General features: G+C 43.1%; 1 protein-coding gene across 1 annotated transcript in view; it reads left to right on the plus strand.

Moving 5' to 3' along the window:
• The first annotated feature begins 394 nt into the window (after positions 1 to 394).
• bsna (bassoon presynaptic cytomatrix protein a) overlaps positions 395 to 27,327 on the plus strand; it is a 143,374-nt gene continuing 116,441 nt past the window's right edge. Inside the window, exons 1-2 of the mRNA XM_041946772.1 lie at positions 395 to 582; positions 777 to 869. Of these exons, the coding sequence (XP_041802706.1) occupies positions 395 to 582; positions 777 to 869 (281 nt within the window). The remainder of the gene's footprint in view (positions 583 to 776; positions 870 to 27,327) is intronic.

The following is a 27,327-nucleotide window of genomic DNA, read 5'->3' on the forward strand; positions in this document are numbered from 1 at the left end:
TCGCTCCTTGGATCCAAATCTCGCGTCTGCTGCGACCCAGTCCGCCCCACGGGCCTCATTCAACTCTCATCTAATCTAATCTAATCTTGCCATCTCTCGCACCTCGCGCTTTTATTTCCCCTCACCGTGGCCGTGATCGCGCGGCGCGCTCCCGCCATCGCGTCGGGAGGCAGCCTACTGGTGCTGAAGCTGACGAGGATGTTGATGATGCTGATGATGGCGGTGGTGGAGGAGCAACGCTGAGTTCGCTCTCCCAGTCTTCTCTCCCCCCTTTTTTCCATTCATCCTTTTTGATTCTTGAAAAAACGACAGCATAGCGATATAAAAGCGACACCGCCGATTTGACCTAATACCTTTCTCCACCTCCCCCCCAGTCTCCTGAGCAGAGACCGAGATGGGGAATGAAGCGAGCATGGAGGGCGGCGGGCAGCCCGGTGAGCCGGGAGCCGCCGGGATGATGGGGTCGGTGATGCCCGGAGGACCCGCAGCGGGACCGGGGGCAGGACAGCACATGAAGCCGGTCAACGGAACCGCCGCCGGTGGAGGGATGGGGATCGGAGGCCCCGGGATGGGAATGACGAGGTAGGAGCAGCAGTGGTGGAGGTGTTTTCGGGTAAAAGCGGCCGGGTGAAGTGCTCTGGCTACACTACATCCCAGTGTGTGTTGTAACACGGAAACGGCTCGCGCATGACACCAATCCAGATGTGGCTTGGCTCGGGTTTTACAGGCACGGGATTAACGGGGTGTTACAACGTGTTTTTCCCCCCTCTGAGGAGAAAACACGAGCATCTGATGTCCGGAGCTGACATGAGGAGAGCTGTCCGCGGTGCTGAGGCGCTCAGCCGCGACGGCTCATCCGAACAGAAAAGGTGTGACATTGCGTGTTCGGGTGGCCCCCAGTGCTCCACGCCACGGCTGCTGCGCTCTCATTTTATTCCGCCGTCGTGTCATGTGTTGTAATAGTATTTCCTCCTTCCTCCTGCTCGGGGTTGTGCTTTGGCGTAGCGTGTTGCGTGGGACATGTAGGCTACACCACCGAGCCCTGGCTGTTTCCTCCATCATCACCTCCGAGCTGTGGTGTTTGAGCGCGGCTTTTGTGGTTTGTGTAGGAGCCGCGATGCAGCTGAAGAGCCCAAATACTCTCCGCTGTTTCCGCATGGGCGATGGTGCTGGATGTGTGTGTGTCTGTGCATGGGTGCGCGTGTGTGTTCGCACGCTAAGGGGCGTGTGTGTGTGTGTGTACTATCAGCAACACCGACGTTTCCCGTTAATGACGTGGAGGCGTCCAGCAGACCGTGTCAAGCCAAACCCAGCCAAATGCAAAACATGTACAGTATTTAGACCTGTGTGATAACAGAATCAACAATCCTGACATTTCCTGCTCACTGTATTCTGAGTTTAACATTTACATCCATACAACACTGCATAAAGGATTGAGCTCCCATTTCTAATCTCACCACCCAGTTCATCATCTACTGGCTGCAGTAAAAAGCACTATTCACCACATGTCACGTGCCACTAAATCAGTTTTCTTTATGTGTAAAAAATTCTTGTTTTGCTTTTCTAGTCAAAAATATGTGCAGCCGTGTGTGACTGTCAGCATTTCTCAAGGACAGTTTCATGTTTGTATTCAGGTACCCTGGTTATCCACCATGCCCCCTGCACTATACCATGCAACAACATGACCCAACACCGTGACATGTTATGGGTCCTAGCATCGCTTATCGTGAGCTGTAACATCTGCACGGTAGCTGTGCAGCGGACACACACCCAGCAGCTTCCACCCACACAGCACCACACCTGCAGCTCCAATCTGTCCTGTAGCTCGGCCCAGCTAATGCAGATGCTGCACGCTCTCTCTCGTCTTTCGACCCAGGCTCCCCAACTTACTGTACCGCTTCATCCATAGAAGCCTCCTGCTGCCAGGCTGCCGTACAGACCTGATCAGGCTGGTGTTTTGTGGGAATAATGCTGAGCAGTAATGAGTGGGGTTGCAGCTGGCCGACACACACCGGGGTCTGTGTGTGTGTGTGTGTGTGTGTGTGGGTTATATTTAGGACACATCCCAGGTTTGATTCATGCCTCTGCAGGAGAGAGGAGCCGAGCAGCCAGGCCTGTCTGTCATTATGTAACACAGGGACTAAGAGAGCAGATGACAGCTTCAGCTCGCTCCCGCTGAACGACAGCAGAGCTGAACACGCTCTGATGCTTTATCTTTGCTTTGCTCTGATGATATAGCCCCCTTATTTGCTGCTTTTATATAAAAAAAACCTGGTCTCAGACCTCTAAATCGCAGCCCACAGTTCAAATTCACTCTGAGTGAAAGGCGAGGGTTTTTTTCAGCACGCACCGCCTCACATTAAGTATTTATAACGGCGTAATGCAAGGCCATGTGAACAGATTGAATCACGTGCAGTGCGTGTTTGCTCCCCCACCACTCTCTCACACTCCCTCCCTCTCCTGCTCTGCTCTGCCTGCTCCCATCGCTCTCTCTCCAGCTCCCTCGCTCCTTGTCCCCTCTGCACACTCGCATGCTTTGCCGCCCTCTTCTCCTTCTCTCCTCCTTTTCCCTCTCTGTCTCTCTCTGTATCCTTTGCACACTTACATTCTTCATATAGGAGAGAGGATGTCCTTATCTCCTATCCCCTTTCCTTCACTCTCCCTTTCTTCCTATCTCCCTCATTTTGTTGCTTTTGTCTCTCTCTATCCTTTACACTCTCTTCACATTCCCATGTATATTTTCCTCCCTCTCGTCTCCCTCCCTCTATTTACAATGATAATGTAAATCAGCATGTCAAAGGTATGTCTGATTTTCTTTAAAGGATTATACAGTTTTAGTAATAGAAAGACCAAAACCAACAATGTGTCAGTCTGTTTCCTGGTGCTTCCTGATTTTACTTCCACTGTCTGTGGCTCTCACTCTCAAGCCCATTGATTTCTACTGAACATGCAAATTTTCAACAATACGCCACAAAAATGCTCAGTAACTCCCGACAGCGGGTAGTTGTTGGCAAAAGTTACTCAAACAGGAGTAAGCAGTCCATTCCTTGGGGGACTATTTTCAGCCGTGGATGAATGCAAATTTAGAACTCTTTAGTCTATTTCAGTCAGCAAGACGCTGTACGTGACATCAACTCAAAATAAACTACAGCATCCATGTTCGTGGTAGTGAAGGAACACGTCAGCCAGTGCAAAACGGTGACTCACTGAGTTTTTTAATAGCTTTTGGAGACCAGTAGAGCTCCGTGGCACTGAGGAATAAGCTATATCAGGCTTAGGCTACACAGGCAATAACTGTTTGTTGGCTCAATTCATATGATATTCACATAAAAATGTCTGCTCTTTACAATGATGATATGCAATACGCAGTGTGTAGCATGTCTTTTTCTTTAAAACGCAGAATGTTAATGTGTAGCTGCAAACACAACAAGTCCCAAACTAAACAACAAAATACGCAGTCTGTCCCTCTAGAACCACACACAGAAGCTTTTTTCTCATCTGCAGGACGGCATCGTTTGTCTGTGCCGGTCAAAACATGACCCATCACTGTTGAAGAGTAAATGATAGAGCAATGCCATGGTTAAGGTTTGGTTCAGGCACAAAACAACTAGCTTAGGTTTACAGAGAGAGCATGGTCCGGGTTAAAATAAATCCTTTTGTAAAGGCTTGTTTACAATAATAAACTGTTGGTTGGAAACAAGAAAGAAAGCCCTGTCTCCTGTTAAAATCCAGTGTTTTGTTGCCCCATTCATCCACCCAGACATCCTCCCCAATGCTGCTCTTCATTGCTTTATTACAACATCACCTCCTCCTCCTGCGCTCCTGTTGTATAGAGGGTTTTGTCTCTTGAACGTAATCATATGTCATTTTGGGGGCATTGCTGGAACGACTGATGCCATCGCTCTTCTCGAGAAGACGGTCTCTACATATATACTGTACATTTGCTCCTTGTGTGAAAATCCCTCCCCCTCGCTCGCTCGCTCTCCCCCTCCCCGCCCCCTTTTCAACCAATAACCAGCAGCCTATAAATGGCTCTGCCTTTATGGTAAGATATAACCTTAGTGCTATGTAGGGTATGGGAGTACAGATAAGGAGAGAGAGACAGATACTGAGAGAGTAAGGGTGAACGAGAGAGAGAGAGAGAGAGAGAGAGGGAGAGAGGGAGAGAGTTGAAGGGGGTGAACAGAAGGAGGAATAGAGGCTGGTGGAAATAGATCAAGTGCAGTTGGCTATACAATGGGATAAAACCTGAAGGGATACTGGAAGGGGGAAGGGAGTGATGGGGTAGCGATAAATCAAAAGCTGTATAAAACTGTTACCTCTAGTCAGGGATCATCCAGGAACAAAGCAATATAAACAAAAACACATTATATTACCTGAAAAACAGTTAAATTTGATTTAAAACCTGTTTAAATATAAGTTATGTAGGCTTAATCCTCCTTACTGTGAAATAACAAAACAAACTAAACATCAGACGAATAAATTCTTCAGCTATTCCAGATTTCTGTAACCATAGACTGGAGCTGAGGTGGGCTGAATACAGCCTGTTTGCGGAAACCTAGCAGCTCGCTGTCACACAAAGCGGCAATGCACATAATTATGCATAAATTTAAGCCTTAATGTAATTTATAACAAGGAGGCAATTAAAATTTTTACCTCCGTACAGTTATCATGAACGGGGAAATTAGCTATTGACACCACAACCGTTTTTTGTGACAGGCTGTAGGCATGTTTATTTCTGCTGTAAAGTTAGACATTTTAATATGGAGGTCTATGGGGATTGACTCACTTTTGGAGCCAGCCTCAAGTGGCCATTCCAGGAAGTGCAGTTTTTGGCACAGCTGTGGAAGTGGCCGTATGGTGAGGACAGACTTCATCCCTGCATGAAAAAACAAAGCCTCGGCATTCATTTGAAGGAGGCCAGTCCAGCCCTGCCTTGTTTTAACACTGGGCTGGTTTCAGTCCCCCCTCTCCTCCCCGCCATCCTGTGCATGAGCACAAACGCCACCGCTTGCTTATTGGCTGGAATAGTGTTGTGTGGCGAGCCACTTTGTTTGTTTCCCGTATACAGAGCCAGGCCTGTGTACACGGCGACCACACAGAACGGACCGCCAGCAGACCGCCAGGAGATATTTGCTGAATTTCAAAATCAGCGAGTATCAACAATCTTTCTCCAGAATGAGTCAGCCCACCTTTAATGTTTGAGTTTTTACAAATGGAAGCCTTGATTTTCATTAAGCGTGCCCTGGTAGTTATTTGTATAAAGCAATTATTTAAGAAATTTTGGCAGTGGGTATAAAAATTGAAAACTAAACATGAATGAGCAAACAGGTTCTATGTCATTCTCTTCCAAAAGGATCCAAATGAACAATGGACAGTTTAAAACAAACAAAGTTGCAGCAGACCCTTTTTTATTCCACACATTCTCCTTCCTTGTTAAAACCCAATGCATACATTACCCACAATGCAACTTGAACCCCAACTGTCAGTCACAGATTGAGGTGTTTTGCTAGTAGCAGTTAATGTAGCCATGACATGTTAGCCCCAAGCAGAGACGAGAAGGGGTCTACAGAGGTCGGGCAACCTCACTTCCTTCCAGATGTTTGTCATTTCAGCCTCAACCAGTGTTGACTCAGGTGACTAATTCATCAGACGTCACGCAGGTCCCTCTGGAGCCACAATAGGCTTTATAGTTGTAGAACTTTGCACATATACCAGCACTCAACAAGACTTCCCCTTTAAGAGCCACTATTTTCTGTTGATAGTTGTGAGCTGTAGTTTTAAAGTCACAAGCTTTGTTGATACATCCGCCCACTCCGACCTTCTGCGCTGCAATAACAACTCCACTCTACTTCTGCCTTTGTTCCTGAGCGACAACAGTCCGTATTAACACAGACACAAGAGGTCTGGAAAATGTAGCAACGCCTGATGTGTCTTGTCTGGGTGAGGATGCACAAAAAATTGTGAAACATCATGGATGCTGTTTTATAATCATAATGTTTTCTTTCAATGCTTTTTGTATACTTCTTTTATTTTTTTGTTAGCTTTTCCTTATTTTGCTTTTTTTTTTTTTTTTTTTTTTTTTAACCACCAAGCAGGATTTAATCAAAGCCAATAACGGCACATTGAAATTTGAGAAGAATTGAAAGTGGAGAGGAAAGTGGAAGTTAGAAAGTGCAGATAGTTCATAGAGGAAATACACAGGGAGGGTCTTTGATATATATGGAGCCTAATTTACAGCCAAACAGAGAGAGAGTGATAATGAAGAAGAGTGCACAGATGTACAAGCAGTAGGCGATGTGACAGGGGTTGAGGGTGGATGTCATGACCCTTGTTAGCAAAATCACTAAAACGCATCCCCCTTGTTAACCTGCCAGCCCTCTTCTCCACCCACCAGTAGCAGAGAGAGTCCAGGGGTGGAGGGGTTGTTTAGCTGAATATGTTAGTGTAGCCTGCCTGACTCATTGATCCTTTATCTAACTGAGGTTTGTACAAGTTGGAATCTATGCCCCCGACCACGACTCTGAAATACCAGCAGCCTGACCGAGCTGTGTGTTGATAAATGCACGGTGCTGTCCGAGGGGCAGAAGGATAGCTGCACCTTTTTCTCTCATGGTGCAGACACACAGACACAATCTGGTGAGGACACATCTGAAGGCACCAGACCACCGAAGGCTCTGGTGGTTCTTGGTTTTGACTCGTCTGTTTTCGACATTGTGGCCGGGTCGCAAACTTTCTCACATTATAGCTAAATGGTGCACTGAGACACGTCTGAAAACTCTTGAGGTAAGAAATTTTGATCCGTACTTTATCAGCACTGCCTGGTTTGACAGTTTGATCTGAGTTTCTTGACTCATTTTAAAGTCGAGGTTGAGTCATGGTTATGCCACAGGTCCGTCAACTTGCCGTGCTGTATCCATCATGCACCGCATGGCTGGATCTGCTGATCTACATAGAAAATGAATAGGATCCATCAACTTGACAGATCAGTCAACAGATCCATGAACCATCAGTCCTGCTTTTCTGTCACTTTGGTCTTGGATCTATAATATTCTCTGAACTAGATGCAATACTGAAAATACTAAGTATTGTAGCCAACATGCTTTAGCGTAGTGTCACCTTCATGATCAATGTGTCTGCTTCAGATCTGTGGATCTGGATCAGTGCAGAGACGCACTGCAGCCAGCAGTATTCCTATAGTATTCCCATAATATTCACATGATATTTCTATGATCATCATAGGGTTACGGCCACCAAATCACAGATTATATATAAGGATGAAAAATTACAAATTAAGGAGAGAAACCAAGGAATGTGGTAAGAATGTGATGTGAAAAATAGAGGAAGAGGGGGATGGAGAGTTCTGAACATCCAGATGGTTGCACAAAAAGCAGAAAGGAGTGAGAGAGCATAGCAAAGACAGAGAGAGAGAGAGAACCTCAGATCTACAGCACACATGGGGCAGACTCTCCGCTTGCTGTGGCATCACGTGTTCACTTTACATCTGACTCAGCTCACACTCATGTTTGCACGCTTATTTGTCACATATAGGCCATATACATTTGTGTGTGTGTGTGTGTAATTTATGTAAATATGTGTGTATGAGTGTGTGTGTGTGTATTATGCATGACTACTTCACTGTTGTGTGTATAAGATCAGTAACTGAAGAGCTGCTCGATGACTTGCGACCTTCGGCAGCCATCGTAATTTATTCCCTGTACACACTTATCAAGCTGTGTGTGAGTACAACAGCCGGAGAGAGAAAGAGACTATTTGTGTAGGAGAGTGTGAATATGTGACTGTGTTGGAGGCAGAGAAAGAGTGTGCGAACAGCGAGTTTGCCGTTGTATTTTATCTTTCTCTGACACGCTGCACACCAACACCAACAGAGAGCGTTTTCTCTTTCCAGAGAGGCATGCATGCAGGATGTGTGTGTGTTTAAGTGTTTTTCACCTCTTGCACAGAGCAGCCTGTGACTGCTGCATTCAGTGCGAATGCGTCGGCCGGCGGACTTTGTTATCGAGGCTTTTTGCTGACAGTCCTGCTCAGAGCGACGTGATTTTTTTTTCTCACATCAGCAGAGGAACAAACGCTGATACAATTCAGTTTGTGATGTGCTGACCGGGCTGATTACGGGCCGGCTTTTAGCCTTTTGCTGTTGATATCGACGGTGAGGCCAAAAATTATTGGGTGTGATGTTGAATGAATGTAGGCCAACATTTTGCTTTGTACAGAATGATGCATTGTTGGTGACATACTGTAGGTGTGCATGTTTCGCTCTGCTCTGTTTATCACACATCCAAGCTTGGCTTTGGCCACTGAAGACCTCTACAACAAGACAAGACAGACACATCCCTGACATATTATTGCTTTATAAAACTGCGACAGCAAACAGCTGCCTAGTTTTTACACATCCAGTGTGCTCATGTCAGTGGAGCTGTGTTTGTCTCTGCCTGGTCCATATTTACTCTCCTTTCAACTCTGTTATGGTCTCCACCAACTCCTGAAAAAAACAAGGCTTTTAGCATCTAGGTGTATTTGTATTTTCTTATTTTGCATTTTGTATTTTTTATTTTCTATTGCCTTTGCTATTTGCTATTTTTTATCAATGCGGCCTGCAACACCAAATTTCCCCAGCCGAGGATTATAAAGTTGATCTTTAGCTACATTCATTTGCTAACTTTGTCTGCCGGTCATTTGGTGCGGGGCAGGCGACATATATTAGGCTCTGTAGTGCTGCAGAGTTGGGTGATTACACAAGCAAAACCGTTTTATATTACCCATCAGTCCCATTCAATGTCAGTATTTTCGATGCCATTAGATCTTACTTTACATGTGTATTAACTGTAAGCGCCTCAGGAAAAAAGGCCAGTGTTTTCAACCATAATCACCTGTCAATCATTTAAGATGTTGCACTGTGTTTCAATCATTATGTGAATTCAACCTTATATAATCAAACAAAGGCAAATTGAGTGTTTAAAGGGGAAACCATTGTATCCAGGTTCTGGGAGAGTTGACTGACCGTGAGTCAACCCACAGAGTGACACTAAAGATGACATGAAAGACATGAAACGCACCAAAACTGGAGTCAGTGTTTTCACATGAGAGCAAAAAAAATGCTAATTTGACCTGAATATGTGTATATTTCAGTCCAAATCTGTGAACCTCTTGACCTTTCTGACGGCCTGAGCAAAAACAAAATTTGAATATTCTGCTTCACTTCCTCTTGGGGGAAAGATCTGTGACTTGCAGTAAACAGTTGGATTACACTGGTGGCTGCAGTTTGTACCTAAAATAGCTTCTTATTTCACCCTGGAGCTCTCTGTTGCACTCACAACACAGTCTTTGCCTTTTGTCCCGACTTACTTAGTGATCAGCTGGTTTGAGACGTCATCATCATCATCATCCTCTTCCTCCTCCTCCTCTTTAACCGGTATGATACACAATCCATCGCAGGGATCAAGTCCCATACCGTTCTTTGGAAGGTTGTTACATTATGTATGTATCATGCATATGCAATATATGTGAGAAGGGACCATTTTGAAAGTTGTCCATAATTTATTCAAGGACCCTCCAACATCTGAGTCACTTCACAATCATGAAAATTGCTTTTGGAAAATCAAACCCAGGAAAGAAACAATATACAAACATGGGACTAATTTGAATTTGGCCAAATGTGAAATCTCAGACAGTCCTTGAACGCACCAGCAGATTTCAGAATGGTCCTGTTAAGTTGAATGAGTTGAACTGAGAGTTCATCCAAAGTGCTTTACAGTGCAGAGAGAAACCAAACAAATCAGAAGACAAGGGAAATGTACTGTATACATGTCATGTGTGGATGAAAATGCACACAGGGACTAATGCTTGCAGAGAGACAACAAATGACTCAGGGTTTCTGAAGAAAGCACAGCAGCAGGTTTACTAAACTAGAAAAAGACTTTCCTCAAGCTCTGGCTCAGTGATCCCGTCCCTGCGAAGTCTGGCAATTTCAAACCACATAGTCGGAAAATGTTGTCCCGGGCTGAAACTGTAGGTTGACCCTGACTGTTACCTGGAAAGGCAGTGAGCAGATTCTCAGTCCCCATCTTTAATCACCTGAAGGTTCACTGACCTCATCCTCAGAATGACCTCCACAAGTTCACACGGCTGGAGAGCGATTGCGAACAAAAACAGGAGAGAATGTGCTTCTGTCTGCGGGCGTGTTGAAAAGCGAGATTTTTATGAATTGTGTGTTTGTGCGAGAGAGTGGGCGAGAGACACACACAGGCTCTCTATATATTTACACGCCCTGTTATCAGGAGGCTGTGTTTGCGGGAGCCTCCAAATACTAAATGTGTTTGGGTGGCTGCATCAGGAGATAAGATGGCAATAAGCGCAATATCACAGCCCAAGACAGTATTAGTTTTCAGCAAATAGATGCTGTCGCCGGAGCTTATGAGTGAAAGCCAGGAATGGATTGAACAGAAACGATAGGGCTATCTGAGCGGGACGAGGGGTGAAATCTGTGGAATCACAGGGAAGATGCTGGTGGATAATGGATTATCTGTCGGGTTCTTTAAAAAGGACATCGAAAGCAGACAGAAACAAAACTGCAGGCAGAACGTAGATGTGTAGGAATTTGTCCTGGTATACAAGGACAGGGTGGGGGAACGTTGCAGTCGTAAACAAACTATCCCACTGAAGAGACTCCTGGCTTTCCTTGCAACTCTATCCTAGAATGACAAAGATATCACTTTAAAATCTGCTTCAGGGCTCACAATGTCAATTTTTGGGCAACATGCACAATATTTTAGCCTCGACTTTGCTACAAGGTTGCCGTATGGAAAGTTAGTGTGGTTCTGCTTTTTTAGCTCATGTCACAGATGGCCCGGGACTTGCCACACCCTTTAAATCTCTGCGAATGACGGATCAAAAATCCAGATTACGGAGGCTTCCTGGTTTTGGCTGTCAGTCCCAGAGTGCTGCGTCCTCTTCCAGGGCTCAGCGGGGATTTGTAACAGACACCAGTCTAGTCGGCCCTGACCTCATGTCGTGGGCAAAGTGCAGCTCTGCTTGAAGCACCTCAGCCAGCGCTGCAGGTCTCCACAATGAGAACTATTCAGACCTTAAACAGTGTTAGGCCTGTGTCTACCACAGGGTCAGCCGAGGCTTTCGAGGACTTAGACATGGTTAATCTCCACTATTCGAACAAGCAGACCTCATAAAACATTACTCTTTAATGTAAGGAAATAGTTTGCACTTCCTGTTTTTCCCTTCAGGGCCTCTTAGTGCCAGTACATCTGCCTTTTTTACACAACAGAGAAAATCTCTGCTATCCACAGCTTACTGATTAGCCCTTCAAGGCCAGAAAAGGGCTATTCAAAGCTTAATTATCATTCATGTTCCTTAATAACCCCTCAAACCATATAATTAAGATCCTATCTTACCATCAGAGACCATTTGTTTGCTGAGCTATTGGCTGAAATAGACATATATTGCTTTTGATGTGTCTGAAGTTTGTTAAGTAAGTTAAGCTTTTGAGATCATGAGCTTTGATTGATCTTCTCCTGATCTTATGAAAGTATTAACCTATTTTGAAATGAACGAGCCCAAACAGGAAAACATTGTAATAAACTTCCTATTAGTAAGCACTCATTGAATGTTTTTGTATATTTTGCAACTACATATTGAAAGTCATTGAAAGGCTATAGACTTGAAGTCTTAAGAAGCTTTTTAACCAAACGTTACCCTCATTCATACTCAGTCATATCCGGATTGCGTCCATATTAACAGTTCTACTTCAGCTGCTTGTTGAGCTGCGGCTGTGATTTCTGGTCAATTCAGGTGGGAAATTATCAGGGAAAATCCAAATTGTCCCTCTTATTCCAGCAGTTAGGGGGTACAAGTAATGAAACAGTGACTAGATGCTTGAGAACGATCAAATCTTTTTCACTGTATGCTAATTTGGCTCTTGTGGGACTAGAATGAGTCAAAATCCAGACTAAATGCACATGGGGACACTTTTGGGAGGCAGTTACTGTAAAACTCGAGCTGACAAAGAGAATGAAATTTATTTGAATCTTACAGAGAGCTGTTTTTTTGAAGGGGGGAGTTCAAGTCTAGTTTTACATGAATTCCCAGTCTCCCTGGAGGAATTTCACAATCATTGTTCTCGCGTGGGCCGATTAAAAATCATGTGATCTAACTGTGGGCCGAGAGGTCATCTCACCCCGCCAAGGAATCCTTTCTGGGTGAGGCTCCGTCGTTCACAAACGGGTCGGCTCTGAGGCGAGCTGTGACCCGACCCACAGTGAACATCTGTAGGGTCAACAGGCCGACTGCACAGCTCCTCTGTCTCTGCCAGAAACCAACCCGACAGGGGACGATTAATAAGCCAGCTCTGGTCAGAATGCGCTGTGCAGACACTGAGGCAGAGGCCCACATACAGCAGCCTGCCCTGACATGCACCTGGATACAGGTGCTCGCTCTCCCTTTGGCTTGTAGTCACTGTGGGGGACACTGCAGTCTTTGACTCAAGAGGCTTCTTCCATGTACATCTGGTATGGAAAACAGCCAGACCACAGTGTTTGCTGTGGTCTTCACTTTAAAAATCACTCTCTCTCTATACATATATAGATATATATAATATATAACTGGCTGATCCTGGCCTATTGATTTAGCATTTACATGTATCACATGTCTCTTAAGTATTATACAGCACTTCAGTTATTCCTCCAGTGTTGTCCACTACCAGTGATGGAGCTTCCTTTTCTGATAATGTTGACACAAAACAGGTGTGTTTTTTTGCACACTTTTCATAGCCTGTCAGTTCAAAATGTAATTAATTGAATTTGTTTTGGTCTCAGTTAAGGGTTTTTGTCTAAACGCTGGTTCAAAGGCCTTTTGGCATGACGGCAATAAAAAAAATCCAGCACAAGCATCGAATCCTTTTATATCCTTGGCAGGAAAAATGGTCACATTTGCTGATAATGAGCACTGGCATAGAATATCATTTCTGACTTCATAAAGCCACATCTGTTGATCCCCAGGGTGTTTAATTCATTTAGAAGCTCCAGAATGTCTCATTGTAGTTTAACTGATATTACACAAGTCAAATCAGTAAAACTGTTTCTTCTGTCTGTCATTCATTTGCGAGTAGCACATCTGCCCACGAGCAGCCATCATGAGGCAAAGCAGCATCTTTAGGCGACTATAGAAACGGTGAATCGTGGAGCACGCTGAGTTCGACTGACACTCTTTGCTGGGACACGTCAGGTGTGTTTTTGGGATCACTCAGTGCTACTGAAATGTATATGTCCGCGCTGTGAGGATGCCTGTGGGTGAGTGGCAGCTGCAGCGTGCTGTTTGTTTCCTTCAGCTGGGGATACATTTCCCCTGACTTTCATTTGTTTGTCGGAGAATATTATGCTGCGCTCTGCCATTTTCCTCCTGCTGCACTAGTGAAGGTCACGCCGTGTTTTCTCATTATGTTGTCGCCACCTGACAGTATGTTACCTGTATTGATGCTGTGGCTGAATATGGTGTGTGTGCATGTACTGTTTGTGTGTGTGTGTGTTTGTTAAAGCCAAGAAATACAGACACAGCACCACCTGGAACAAACTACAGAAGCATGCTGTCTGTGTGTGTGTGTGTGTGTGTGTGTGTGTGTGTGTGTGTGTGTGTGTGAACCCACACTAGCCTCTTCCTCCTGAAGCCCACTGATGAATAGGTGCTTTTTCATACTCAATAAGTTTCAACCTTTTCTTTTTGCTTGTTATGGAGCATTAAACTGATTTACTGCTCTCTTCTTCATCCTTCACCGCTGTTTATTTAAAGACGGTGGATGAAAAAAAAGGTTGTTTTTCTTGCTCGAAGCCCAAACAGAAACCACAAAACTCTGGACTCCACAGACTCTTCAAGCATCATTTGGACTTAGCGCCGGGTTTGGCACAGCGATAGACACTCAAACGGGATGTTTTTGTTATCAGCATGAAATTAGGAAAAAAAAATGGGATTTTTGAATTTAGGTCACTTTGGTTGATGTGTTCAAAGGTTTGCGAGCAGTTCTGCAGCAGCTTCAAAAGGAGCAGCAGCTTCCTGTTATCACGCCGACTTGTCTGATTTTATACATGAATACTGTAACGAGACAATCCTGTTCCGCCACTGGTAAACCAAAACTCTCCCCTTTTAGAAACATTTCAACATGTCACGCCAATATATAGACACAGCGTGCAGTTAACAGTTGATTGCACATTTTTTTAACCTGCTTAGCAATATTTGCTTTGATACACAATAAAGTAATCAGCTAAATATAGAGAGAACTGGAGGAAGAAGGAGAAGAGAAAAATCACAAGCAAGATGAGAAAGGAGGATTTCAGAGAGACATCAGTGTCAGTTGGGAGTCAGTCCAATGCAAAGTTTATGGTCTGTCACAAAAAGACAAAGAGGTTTTCAGTGTCTGAAGCAGTACAGCAGGTCTGTATTTCTCCTCCAGAATGCAGCTCGTAGCTGTCATAAATACTTCACAGCTTCCAGAAGGTGTGAAATAACTCATTTAATGCTCCATCACTGACCACTTCTGAGCAAACTCAAACTTACTAAAGAGTCCCTAAAACGCAGCCTGTATTCAAAAGTCCTCAAACGAAGCACCGTTTAGGATATTATCCAATTAGCTGCACCTGACCTGAGAGTAGACTGCAGTGATCAGAGGTCAACGGTGTGAGGCCGTTATTCACAGAGCAGTGAACGGCGTACAGTTAGAGCATTTTCAAGGCTTGAAAGGACATGAAACCCTGCTGGTTGAATCATGATGAAACAATGGAGCAAAAATAAACTGACACGTTGCTATGTTTACTGCTTGTATGTGAAAAGGGGTCACTTGCAGTGATAAACCCACACACACCTCATCTCTGCAGAGCGTTTTAATGTCTTTCAGCACACAATAGTTCTCTCAGCACTCTTAGCTTAGCATTTCCAGCTGCTTTCAGCCACTGCTACCTGCTCAGCAGCAAACACAGGTGTTGCTGGAGACCAAAACAGAACTCAAAAGCATGTGAATGTTGGACTTATCTTAGCAGGTGGCCAGTGTTAGTGTTCTGTTTAGCTGTAATATCAGCAGGCTTGTGACCCGAGCTTCTATGTTGGAAAACCATGCCACCTCACAGTATAACTTTTAATTTTTAAATGTGTTTTTTCTCATCTCAGAGAGTAGTCCATGAAGTATAATCTAGATCCCAAACTCCTTGGGTCAAAAAAGTAAAGAAAAAATATGGTGTTAAAAAACGAAGAAGAATGTGAAATCAAAACAGAAGAAAAACAAGTGAGGAATGTGAGGCGTGTTTCTGCTGTGAAGTGAGCAGCTGTCTGCGAGCCCTGCAGCTCTACCGCACTCTCGGTACAACACTTCCATGTTTCTAAAGGCCTCGCTGAGCAGTCGGCCTGCTTGTCTCTGATTGTGTTTGACAGTCCTGTATGACAGTTAATGAGCAGAATAAAGGGAGGAGTGAGGCAGAGAGGGAGGTAAATCCAGCAGGACATATTGTGGCTCAGCAGTTCTGTTGGGTTGTGGCTCTGCCAAGGACAGCCTGCGTATCCTCGCCATCGCACAGCAGCCTCATAACTCCGGTCTCGCCCTTATTGATTTTACTCTCCCTGTATTGAGAAGTGACAGAGTCCTCTGTGTGCTCGCTCAGTCTCTTGACCTTCAGGCCTCTGAAGCCCAATTAGAAAACCCAGGATCTCGTTTCAGACACGGTTGATGCATTAAACCCAACACACGATCAATGTTTCACCAGCCTTTAACCATAAGTTTGATTACAAGTGAAATTAGCTCAATGCTAATTTGTGCTTTGCCAGATGTGAACCTCTTGGCTAGTAATGTGATGAAATCAAATCAGCAGTAAATACTTCACGACTGCAACCTAAAGCCTAATGGCACCATTTTCAGCCTGGCACCAATTTTTCCCATCTGTTTCTGTACAGCAAGTTTTTTTTTCTCTCTAATTCAATCCACCAGCCTGTTAGGACTGTACTGCAGCCATCCAGGCAACAAACTCCAGAAAAACACTTCATTAGAATCATTCAGAAGGAAAATGATAGAAAAACGGCGCCCAGGCTGAAAATGACCTGCGTTACTAATTTTACTGCTGACATCCAGTTAGGCAGGCACATGGCGCTGATGTTATGGAATTAAATAAAGGAATAAGCCCATTTATAATACGTCCTGCCTTGAAAAAACAGACTCTGGAGTATGAATTGAAAAATGTTTTCTGTTCTGCACCTTATCAAGCACGAAGAGCATGAACAAACAGCTTAATTATGAAAAAGTAAAATTACAAAAACCCATTCTTCCATTGAGACAGCAGTGAAAAACAACAACATCTCTACTCCAGCCCCATCCTCTACAAGACATGTTCAGAAGCTAATTTGCAATTCACCTTCACTGGCAGTGTTCTGGTGCAGCAGTGTGATGTTCTGTAGGAAAATAAAACTTAAAGGGAGGAGGTCGAGGTAGGTTGGTGGGTACACAATGCAAATGACTTGGAAAGTGGAGACTAAAGCTGATGTCAAATCTCATGCTTCAAGTGCTTTCGGTTGCCCAAATCAAACGCTTGTGACAAAAAAATCAAAGTCCACTTGCTTCCACTTTTTTAGAGCCTCCTGCTGAACTGGATCAGTTGCCGTGTGTGACAGATGTGAAGAGCCCCCTTGATTGTTCTCCAGTCATCCACTGTCTCCGTCATTTTGTTCTGAAAGATGACCACTTGTAGTCACATGACTGACCAACTACCGGTAGCCTGACGCCTGAGCCTCTTCTACTTGCTGATGAAGACTGTGAGATGGGGTCGAAAGCTCAGAAAAAGATAAATGCACCTGAAACTGAGATTATTTTCTCCTAGCATGCACCTGGTTAATATAATGACAAAAAATAATCCGTGTGGAGTTCTCGAAACAACCACAATTATGTTTACATTCATGGTTTCCTCCCAAAATGCATTGTGTGTTGCACTGTGACCTAAAAAAGATGTTGAAATAATTTAACATGTTAAAGCTATTCAAAATCATGTTCGTTTAAGTGCTTACTTGTGAAAACAACGATTTTGCTCTAAAGCACAAAGAATGGTCTAAAAACCCCACAGGGTCCCTTTAACTGAGATCCAGTTCAAATGAAAGTATCAAAGTTCAATCTTGACTTTGGACATTGTAGTTTGACAGAACAACCATAACCAAAGGTTCACTTACTGGCTTTTTATCAAAAATCCAAAAAAGTGGTTGAAAGCTCCTGAAGAAGCTAGTAAGTGGACCTGTAGTTCGATTCAGAATTGTATTTCACATAAGAATGTGAAAGATGAAGCAGAGAGAATCGTCCGTCCGACCAGCGTTCATCAGCTCACACTCAGTGGAGTTAATGTAACACTTTCAGATGTGCGAGCCCTGAGCCACATCAGCTCCACGAGAGCACAAACACCACTGAGAAATCATCAGATCTAACACCGAGCTGAGCTGAGCTCTCCACTCGACCTGTTGTCCTCGCCGTGCTGCGTCAGGATTTAGTCATCGTGTTACTACATCTGGTTTCAACATGTCATCGCACAGTAGAGATAAAGATGATGATGATGATGATTGTGAAGAAATTATTTTGCTAACAGCTTTTTTTGCCTCTTTTGCAGCAATCGGTGTCAGGAAATAGAAAGTGTTGAGCGAGGTAGTCTCTATTTATATCCCTCTGTCCTATTTACTGCCCATTCTGAGTCTGAGCAGCACAAATTAATCCTTTTATTACACACGCAGCATGAAATAGCCTGCTGCTGCTTCTGCTGCTGCTGCTAGTAGAGCAAAAAGATGGCTCCTCAGGAGGAAATGATATTTAACAGTGAAGAGGGAACAGACAATGAGACAGAGACAGACTCTTATCAGAGGTGATGAAACACAAAATGGATTTCCAGAAAGAATACCTACAAAGTATGACCAAAAACACTGAAGGGCTACCTAATGTTCATCTGAGAGCAGCGTGATGGAGGGTTGGGTTGCCATAGAAACAACCAACAAATTGCTACATGAAAAACGACCTCCAGAGTTAATCTAAATTAAATTACATTAGTAGTGATTGATTATTACATAATTAATTATTAGAAAAGACATCAAAAACTTAATAATGACTTTCAGCATCACCTGCCTCATGACGAGGAACAGCTTGAACGTGTGTGATAGATAGATAGATAGATAGATAGATAACTAATTAATACAGTTGAACATAGTTGAGCATTGCTTTACACTTGCTGTTCCAATGTCAAACTTTGTTATTTCTTTTTTTTTTTTTAGCAATGTTAGCATCATGACTGTGAATAGCAAAGTCATAAACATAAACCACCATGTTAGCATAGTCTGCTAGCCTGCTGGTGTTAGCATTTAGCTTTCAGCACTGCTGTGCTCACACAAAGCTTCACAGAATGTAAAATGCCATTTTCACTGCACACAGTCAAGTGTGTAAAACTAAGTGCCTGTGGGTCAGTGTACTGCATCACCTCCCTCAAAGACACTGTGACATGGAGCTTTACTTCTTTTTATAGAGCTGCAGTGTATCCTTCTGAAAACAGGAAATACATTATTAATATGATTCATTGATTAATAATGCAATCAGTGGACAGTATTGGTCTAAATATATATAAGCGCATCTTGTTTAATATATTGCCTCTTTTAATTCTAATTCTGACAATTGGCACAGGTTACTGGAAACAGATAGGGACACACACACACACACACACACATACACACACACACACAGGCAGTGGTCCGTCCTCGCCTTGGTTAAAATGCTACAGGAAGCTTGGTTGTCATCGTGTTATATTTCAGCATGAGGAACATGACTTGAAAATAAGTATACTTTTTACAAGTGCACTTCAGTCCTATTGAAAGTATTTGTAATTTAACACACTTTTCAAAAGTGCACCTAAGTACAATTTATAATGCACTCATAAAAAAGTTTTGAGTACTTTGAACTTTGAAATACCACTTCAAGTACTGCAGAAGTAGTATGTTAATTTTCTAAAACTTCATGACGTCTATTTAGAAGTAAACTTTTTAAAAGTATATGTCAAACACAAAAAGTAAAAGTGTTCTTGTAATGACTTTTCTATACATAAATTTCTAATACACCAAAGTATACTACTTTTTGACTTGGGTTAGTTTGTATGAATCATGTTTGCTCTTTTGTAGCTTTTGAAACCAATCTTTCCGCCAACAATGAGGAACTTTTTTTTTTCTGCCTTTTGTGGACGTGGCTTGCAATCACTTTAAAATGGTAATTGCTAGACTTTTGGCAAAATCCACTGATGTTGCTGCAGGTGCAGAGATCATCAATGACATCAAGCTGAAATTGTGGGTTCAAATTACCTGGCACATTTTTGCCTCTCTCGAATCACACTCGAGTGGATCAGATCCCAAAAGTCAAGTCATTTTATTTGCATTCATCAGTATTTTTCCATTGCTATTTGTTTTTTCTCTTTTGAACTTTTCTGTCTTTGTTTAGTTTTAATGAAAATATGTAGCTGTGATGTTTTTAGAGGACATCTTTGTACTTCTCCCAAAGGTTTGTTTTAGTTAGACTAATATGAAGGTCATTAAAGTGTGTGTTAATGTTAATAAGGCTTAAGGTTTGACTGATGTGGTGCTTTTTGTCCTTGTATGTGTATGTCCACAGATGAAGTGGAGCTTTAAACAGCTAATCTGAGCCCACTTTGACTTCCATCAGTCTCAGGTGACGTTAACGAAACCTTCACTGTTCTTCCACTCAGGTGATCTCTGACTTTGTGGGGTGAAAATATCCTGTTCCTGCTTTTTGCTCACTTAGCCGCAACACAATGCTGCCCTTGTTTTTGTTGATCCCCTTGTGGGCCTGTTGGTTGACTTAATGAGAGTAATTATAGAATGACTCTTATTAAGGCTAAACAAGCCGCTCTGTAAACAAATATCATAGAGGGAGAGAGAGTAGAGGAGACACTGGGCGAAGGAGAGTGAGGGCAGAAACTGTAATATGCAAACGTTCAATGTTTTATAGATTTTCAAAAAAAGACGCTGTGTTTTGATTGGATAATATTGGTTGCAGGAACTACTGTGATGTTTGTTCATATACCAGGTGATGATTACCTAGAGTGTGTTGTTTTATTGAATACATTCTCCAACAGTAAGTGACACAGTGTGCAGGGTTTTTTGTTTTATTTTCTATATGTTTAGTCATATCTGTGAGGACCCTCTTTAACCAAATTCCTTAAGAACTAACCCTAACCATAACCACTAATACAAAAAATATATATATTTCTAAGATCTAATCCTGTTTCCTTGAGTACATTGTTCAGTTATCTCTTATTATTTGCCGAGTAAAGGTTAAACATTTTTTTTTTGAGTGTTTTATATAAAAATGGCTCTTTCCTGGAAAACTTTAAGACTTTTAATGATTCGTCTTGAACTGAGCAGCATATTCATGCGTCCAATCAGATGTGATATAAAGCTGGCAGAGCTGTATCACATTAGTAAATGTGTATGTGGGTTTAATTCAGTAAAAACTTTTGATATTTTCAAAAGAGTGTGCTAAATCTCTAATCCTCGTCCTCCTGGTGAGGGAGGCGTGTGTGGAGTCCAACAGTCCTTAATATTTATATTTATATTTTATATATTATATTATATTTAATACTTAATATATAAGCCACGCCCACTTGGGAGCGATCCAATCAGAGCTGTAGGATGTGCGATTTAAATCTCCCTCATAACTGACCCCACTGACATGCTCACTCACAACAGTCACATGTGTCTAATGGTAGACCAGCTGCAGTGTGTGAGCCAGAGACAGAAGCATCTGTCCTTACACTCTGATATTTGAAGTATCGTTTTCACATGTCCTCTTGAATCACTGTTCTTGTTTTTATCCCTCTATATTGTGGTGTTTCTAGATAGAAACAGTCCATAAAACATCAGTAAGCTCAAGTATTGACGAGGCTTCAGACTTATTGCTTCATTATGTTGTATAGAGTCAGATGGGTTTCAGTGGGAAGGTACAGCGGGAGGGAAACACCTTGAAATGGATTTCTGTGTGTGTGTCTGCAGACATAAATATGTAGAAATGTAGGGATGTGAGGATGTATGGAGAGAGAGAAAGAGAGGATGGAGGGTATGTTTCCACGTGTGGAGCAGCATGCTAAGCAGGGTAATTCCTTTCTGAGACCTCCCCTCCCTCCTCTCCTCTCCCCTGCATCTCACTGCTTCTGCCTTTGATCATTTTCACACCCACCTCCATTTGTCAGAATTTGCCTGCTTTCATTTCAGTGTCTGAGCTGACCGAGGCGGCGCCCGGAGTCAGGCAGCCGGCTCGGTGCTGTGCTCTAAGTCATCGGCCAGTAATTTGGACAGCCAGTCAACCAGCAGGTTAACCAGTCACAGGCTTAGGACGGTCAGTTAGCAATTAATCAGTTTATCCAGTAGTTTGCAGTCCAGTCAGTTGGTAAGATAACTGACCAGCTGTCCTGTCAGCCCATCTGCCAGTTATTGGAACAGTTGGACATTTGGGAAACACATTTGTTGGACATCTTACCCATTCGGCTCATCTTTGAGCTCAGTACAGAAAAAGATCTCCTGCAGGATGAGTTTAGCCTCTCTTAGCACAAACACTGGAAACACAGCTGAACACATTTTAGGCCAACCTGAAGTGAAAACCTCCCAAACTGTCACCTATGAACGCCAGCACATAGTGTCGTGTCAACCTGCCAACCTGCGTTTATTTACATGTTTTCCCCTGATTATGTTTTGCAAGGATTACTGCCTGGATTCAATCCCAGACAATGATATTCTGGTGTCGAAAGTCTTACATTTATGCACTACATGCAGCTGGCAGACAGGTGGTCATTTCCTTCAAAACCAAGTTGCTGTTTGCAAATTATATTAAGTAATTTCTAGAGCACGGAGTTTCGTATTTCCACACACCACACACCCGACTACTTTTATCTGTATGGTGCCCTGGGTGTATGCTGTGTGTGTGAAACGATGAGCTAGCCTGTTTGTTCCCTGCTTTAGACTAATGACATGTCTCTGAATGAATGCACAATTTGACATCATGAATTATTACCGCTATTCTCATCTGTGCCTGCAAGCCAAAATGCTGGATAGTTAGTTTGTCAGCCAGTTGGTATATTATTCAATCAATCACCAAGGCAGACACAACCAGCCACACGGCGTCAAAGTCGTTTATCGTGCAAGGTGGTCAGTCGGCCAATAGCTGAGCCAGTTAGCTCTGGCTGGTCAGGTGACAAGCTGGTCAGTCAACATTTCATCCAGTGCTAGCCACCCAGTTAACCAAGAAACTAGTAAACCAGTTAATCCTAATTTAGCATGTTAGCATAACCACTTTGTCTGTCAATGAGCTATCGAGATAATGGCTCAGTCATCAGTCATTCTGCCAGCCAAGCTGTCAATAAATCGGCCAATCAGACAGTAGACAGTCAGTCAAGATCAGTACCGTATGCTAAGCCTTTTTACCAGCAGGTTAGTGAGTCATGTGGATAGCTAGTTAGCCATGTACGGCCCACTGTTGCAAAATTACAACATCAGTTCAACAAAAAAAAAGTTGGCAAGACCTTTGTAGATAGTCAATGGATCCTATAGTTTAACCCTGCAATGCTATTGGGTGGTAAATGTGTTTATAGGTCCGGCCATCAAGCCATGAACTCACACAACCTGCAAACTTTGGGGTTATTTGGGCCTTACAGGGTGAGATTGTCAGAGAGACACAGAGCTGACAAGTAATTCTGTCAGACGGCAAGTCAGACAGACAGATATATAATTTTCAAAATCCAATTTCTGTTCTAGCCTTTTCTTTTCTAAGGGACTTGATTTGACTGGGAGGAGAGTTGATGAGGCATTATACATCTCAATCAGTGTCTGCTGCTCAGTGTGTGTGTGTGAGAGAGAGAAAGAGAGAGAGTGATGTTGCAAACGTGAAGAGTAATTTTGTGTATGGGCTTACTGTATGTGATTGCAAGCTCTCGGCATAGATGCAGGCAGCTGTGTTTGTGCGTGTGTGTGTTCATATGGTGCATAATGAAAAGTCTGTTACGCACTGGGGCGTTGATGGCATCTCTAACTGCTCAAAACACTGCAAGCTTGTTCTCACACAGAGAGGTAAACGTAGACAGGTGTGTGTGTGTGTGTGTGGGTTGCTGTCACTTTATAACACTGTTCATTCGACATAGCACATCTGCTGGAGACCGATTCAGCACAGAGACGAACATGCATGCATGAAAAACACCAGGACACGCAAGCAGTGTACACACTGTGCATGTATGAATGAATAAATCAATAAAAGTGATGCGCAAACACTGCTGCATGCTGCGAATCAAACACACAATCACACACACACAAACAGTCAAATGACGGTGCAGTAGCTGTCGTTTATGGCGGCCATCTGCAGAGAACGCATCAGAAGCTTACAAAGATATGGGCTAAAGACACAAATTGATGGAGGAGAACATCAGACATCTGGCTGAAGGAGAGTTTTACTGCTGCAGAGTACAGTAAGCGTGCATGTGTGTGTGTGTGTGTACATGCCTGAGTGTAGACGGGCACCTGGGTATCGTAGAATACAGTTACTGCTCTAAGTGTCGGTCTCCTGCCTCTCTGGCTGTAAATCAAACAGCAACCATCAAGCGCCTGGTGTGATGGGCCTACCCTGCATCGCTCTGAATGGGATTTAAATGAGAAGTTTTATTGTAGCAGTGGTGACACAAGACACTGTCTCGCCTTGCAAAGCCACTATTCTATTCTACTCCCATCTATTTTATTCTTTATTTCTTTTAAAGCTGTTTGGAGAGAGTAGGCGTCAGGTTTTTTTTTTTTTTTGGTGTTTGGGGGGCAGATATCACTTTTAGCCTTGTAGGATGTGTCTCTATTTAAATCCAGGTCAGTGTTTGTGGCCTTTGCTCAGCACTGTGTGGGATCATTACAAAGTCATTAGCAGCAAAGCCTCTTATACTGTGTTGCCTTACACTAACTGCCAACAGTACATGTGTTGTTATTACAGTATGTGAGGCGTGTATGTTCTGTTGTACACGTGCATTGCTGTGTGCAATTCTGTGTAATGCTATACATGGAGGTATTACGACGCATGCCTCCACGCCTGTGTGTGTTGGTGCGACTGTGCACAAGTATTACAGTGAGTGGCACAGCTCATAGATTACATAACAAAGCTTTGCCTTTACCCACAGCTTACATACTATGATAATGAATTGCAGACCACTCCAGCAGGTTGATTCTACATTATTTCTTTTGACCTCTTAGGATAACTTTGCCTCTCTAACAGCACATTACTGTCCTAACTTAAAGTTCATCATCTGATGGATACAATCGTCCAAAGCCCCGTGACATGAAAGCCTTAACCACCTTTGAGGCAGAATTTGAGATTGTGAATATGGTGAAGCCCCCAGCTGTTTCATATACCATAAACAGGTCAGCAGCAACTTCAAAGCCGCACATTGTGTCTCATTCAGCATGAACAGATACGCTTAAATTAATAGTGATGGATCAATCTAAGATGTTCTTCCTTCTCTCTTTCATGTTCCTCTTCTTCCATGTAATGACAAATTCCTATGCTACCACAGCCTTATCACCACTAGCTGTAAAAGAAGAGATTATTTGAGCTTGAGTGTGTGGAACAGGCTGTTATATAACATTATCGTAGCATTAGCAAGATGAATCAAACACCAAAGTGACACGCTTGAGATCACAGAATCACTGTGAGATTGTGTATTGTTGTATTATTATTTTTGCTGTTAGTTTGTAATTTTTTTGTTATTTCATTACAAAACTACTACTGTATCAACACCAGTGCCAAACATTTCTGCTAGTAAAAAGAAGGGAGGAGGGCATTATCACCTTCTGCATGAGAGATTAAATGTGTCAAATTGTGCCACAGGGAGCTGAGATGATACAGGTTTTCCTTCCAGAGCCTGATTTCATTGATTATTTCCACTCTGATGGCGTAAATCAGTGAAATCACCTGGCATAGTCTTTGGCTTGATTGAAAAAAAAGCTATTCAAGCCCTGCAGCTCCACAATAACATCCTCTGAATGACAGTCTCCCGACTCTTTTCCTTATCTTCCTCCCTGTTTTGAATGTATGGCAAAACACCAGAAAACACATGGTGTTGTGTATTACAGTGTATATTTTGTCCTGCCACACAACAATATCCTGCTGAGCTGCCCACTCACTCATTAGAACAGTGAAAGGCGATAGTAAGAATATGTATGCAGATTTTCTTTCCCTACTTCTGCTCTTTCCCACTTCCATAAATCCAGTTGCTGCAAGGGCCAGTTTCCCTATGGGAATCAATAAAGCTTGATTTCTCATTCAAAATATATGCAGAACATGTGCACGCATAAGGTTAAATTTATGTGCCTCCACTTGTGCATGCATTCAGTCCGTGTTCGCATGCACCCAGTGGACCCGGTGCCCATAGTAACAGCCATTAGCAGGGTGTGCTCGTGTGGTGTTGAATCATCTGTTGGGAGCGAAGAGGTGAAAAGAACAGCGGCTGCCAGGTCTATCTATAAAATCCAGGAATATCAGTCATATAATATTCAAGCAATCAAGTAAAGGAAACCTTATAGAAAGGAAGCCTGGAAATATTCATGTGATCACAGAGTGAAGAACTAAAGAAAGAGGTAAGCAGAGATATGATTTAGTGACCTCCTGATGCACATGTTCAGAAGATGAGTTTCCTGCCTGAGCTGAGGAGTGACTCTGCAGAGGGAAGGTCACTGAAGGTTAGCACAGGGAGAAGAGACTCAGCCCTGCAACCAGCTTACGGTAGGAAAGGAAGGGCATACTGGGATTTTAGCGTGAAAAACTGTTTTTAGCAGAAGCTAAGCCACTGTGAAATCAAATTACCAACACTTTCTGCCAAAAAATGTTAAACCTAGAGACAAGTATTAGCAGCTAATGTTACAGTCTAGCGTTCTGCTAATCTAACAACATGCTAGCTAACAGTCACTTAGTCAAAGTTGAGTTGACTGGTGGGTAGCTGCGTCGAAAGCTAGTAGAAAGCTTCCTCACTGACCTTCTCAAGAACTTGAATGTCATTTACATGAGTGAGTGAAACATTTAATTTGTATTGTCAGGTTTATAGTAGCTACCTTATTTTGTATTCATGCTAGTTAGCTAACCTGTACATTGAAAAACTGCAACAGTTAGCATAACCGTAGCAAAGTACTGAAAATGGACGATGAAAGGAAAAAAAGACAGAGGAAGAAGAGGAGATAGAAACTGCTGAGAGACAAGGAGCAAAGAGAGGAGGGAAAAAATAGGAAGCAGATTAAAATGTGTTGTTCCTGGTGGAACCACAGTTATCCTGTCTAAGAGACTGTAGACCTGCCACTTTGTGTGTCCCAAGTTCAAGCTAGTCAAGTTGACTTTTTGTTGTTAGCGTGTTAGCAAGGCTGTCGCCCGCCAAATACAAGAGTGTCATAGACAAGAATGAATTAATTTCTGTTTTTAGCCAGTTAACTTGCACTCCAAAGAAATGTAAGGATCTGAAGGGAAAGTAATAATCAAAGACAAAGAAGAGAGGAAGGGAAGGATGAGGAGGCACAAAGAAATGTGTGTAATTAAATTGGTATTGGTGAAACAACATAAGTTTTACAGAGACAAGCTTGTCCTAGCTTTTCTAATGTTAGAAACCTAACGGCATCTAACAATATGCTAACCACACATTAGCATATCTATTAATGTGTCAAAGCTAGACAAGTTCAAACTAGGCGACTTAACTCTCCGTTAGTCTGCTGACCTTCCAGCATCACGAATGCCATTTCTATTCAAATCAATTAGCTAATCTGTGCTCCCGAAACGAAATGTGCACAACTCTGGAGAACTGAGAGAAAGAAAGGGAAATGAACAAGCGGGAACAGAGGAGATGGAGAAAGGACAGAAAATAATGGGAGGTGAGCGAGAGAGAAGGGGGAGGGAGATGGAAATAAATGGGCCATACAAAAGCAATTCTGTCAACAGCCCTGAGTGGGAAGAAATGGAGGTGGAGGAGGAGGAAGAGGAGGAGGAAATAGATGTTTAGTTTGGGTCCACCAATAACCTAAATAGACTTGTTTTGCTTGTGGTCTAGGGGTGGGATAAGGAACGTACCTGGGTAGGGGAACAAAATCAGGTAAATCCTGCACACACCCCTGTTTGCTCTGCGTATCAAGAGGAAGAGGAGGATACTAAAGCTAACATCAATAAAAAGTGAAAGCGCCTCCTCTGGGGATTTTCTGGGATTGCAAATGAAAAAGCACTGACAGGGAGCAGACTGCAGTCCA

Source organism: Chelmon rostratus, chromosome 10 (assembly GCF_017976325.1).
Source record: "Chelmon rostratus isolate fCheRos1 chromosome 10, fCheRos1.pri, whole genome shotgun sequence".
Classification (NCBI taxonomy): Eukaryota; Metazoa; Chordata; class Actinopteri; order Chaetodontiformes; family Chaetodontidae; genus Chelmon; species Chelmon rostratus.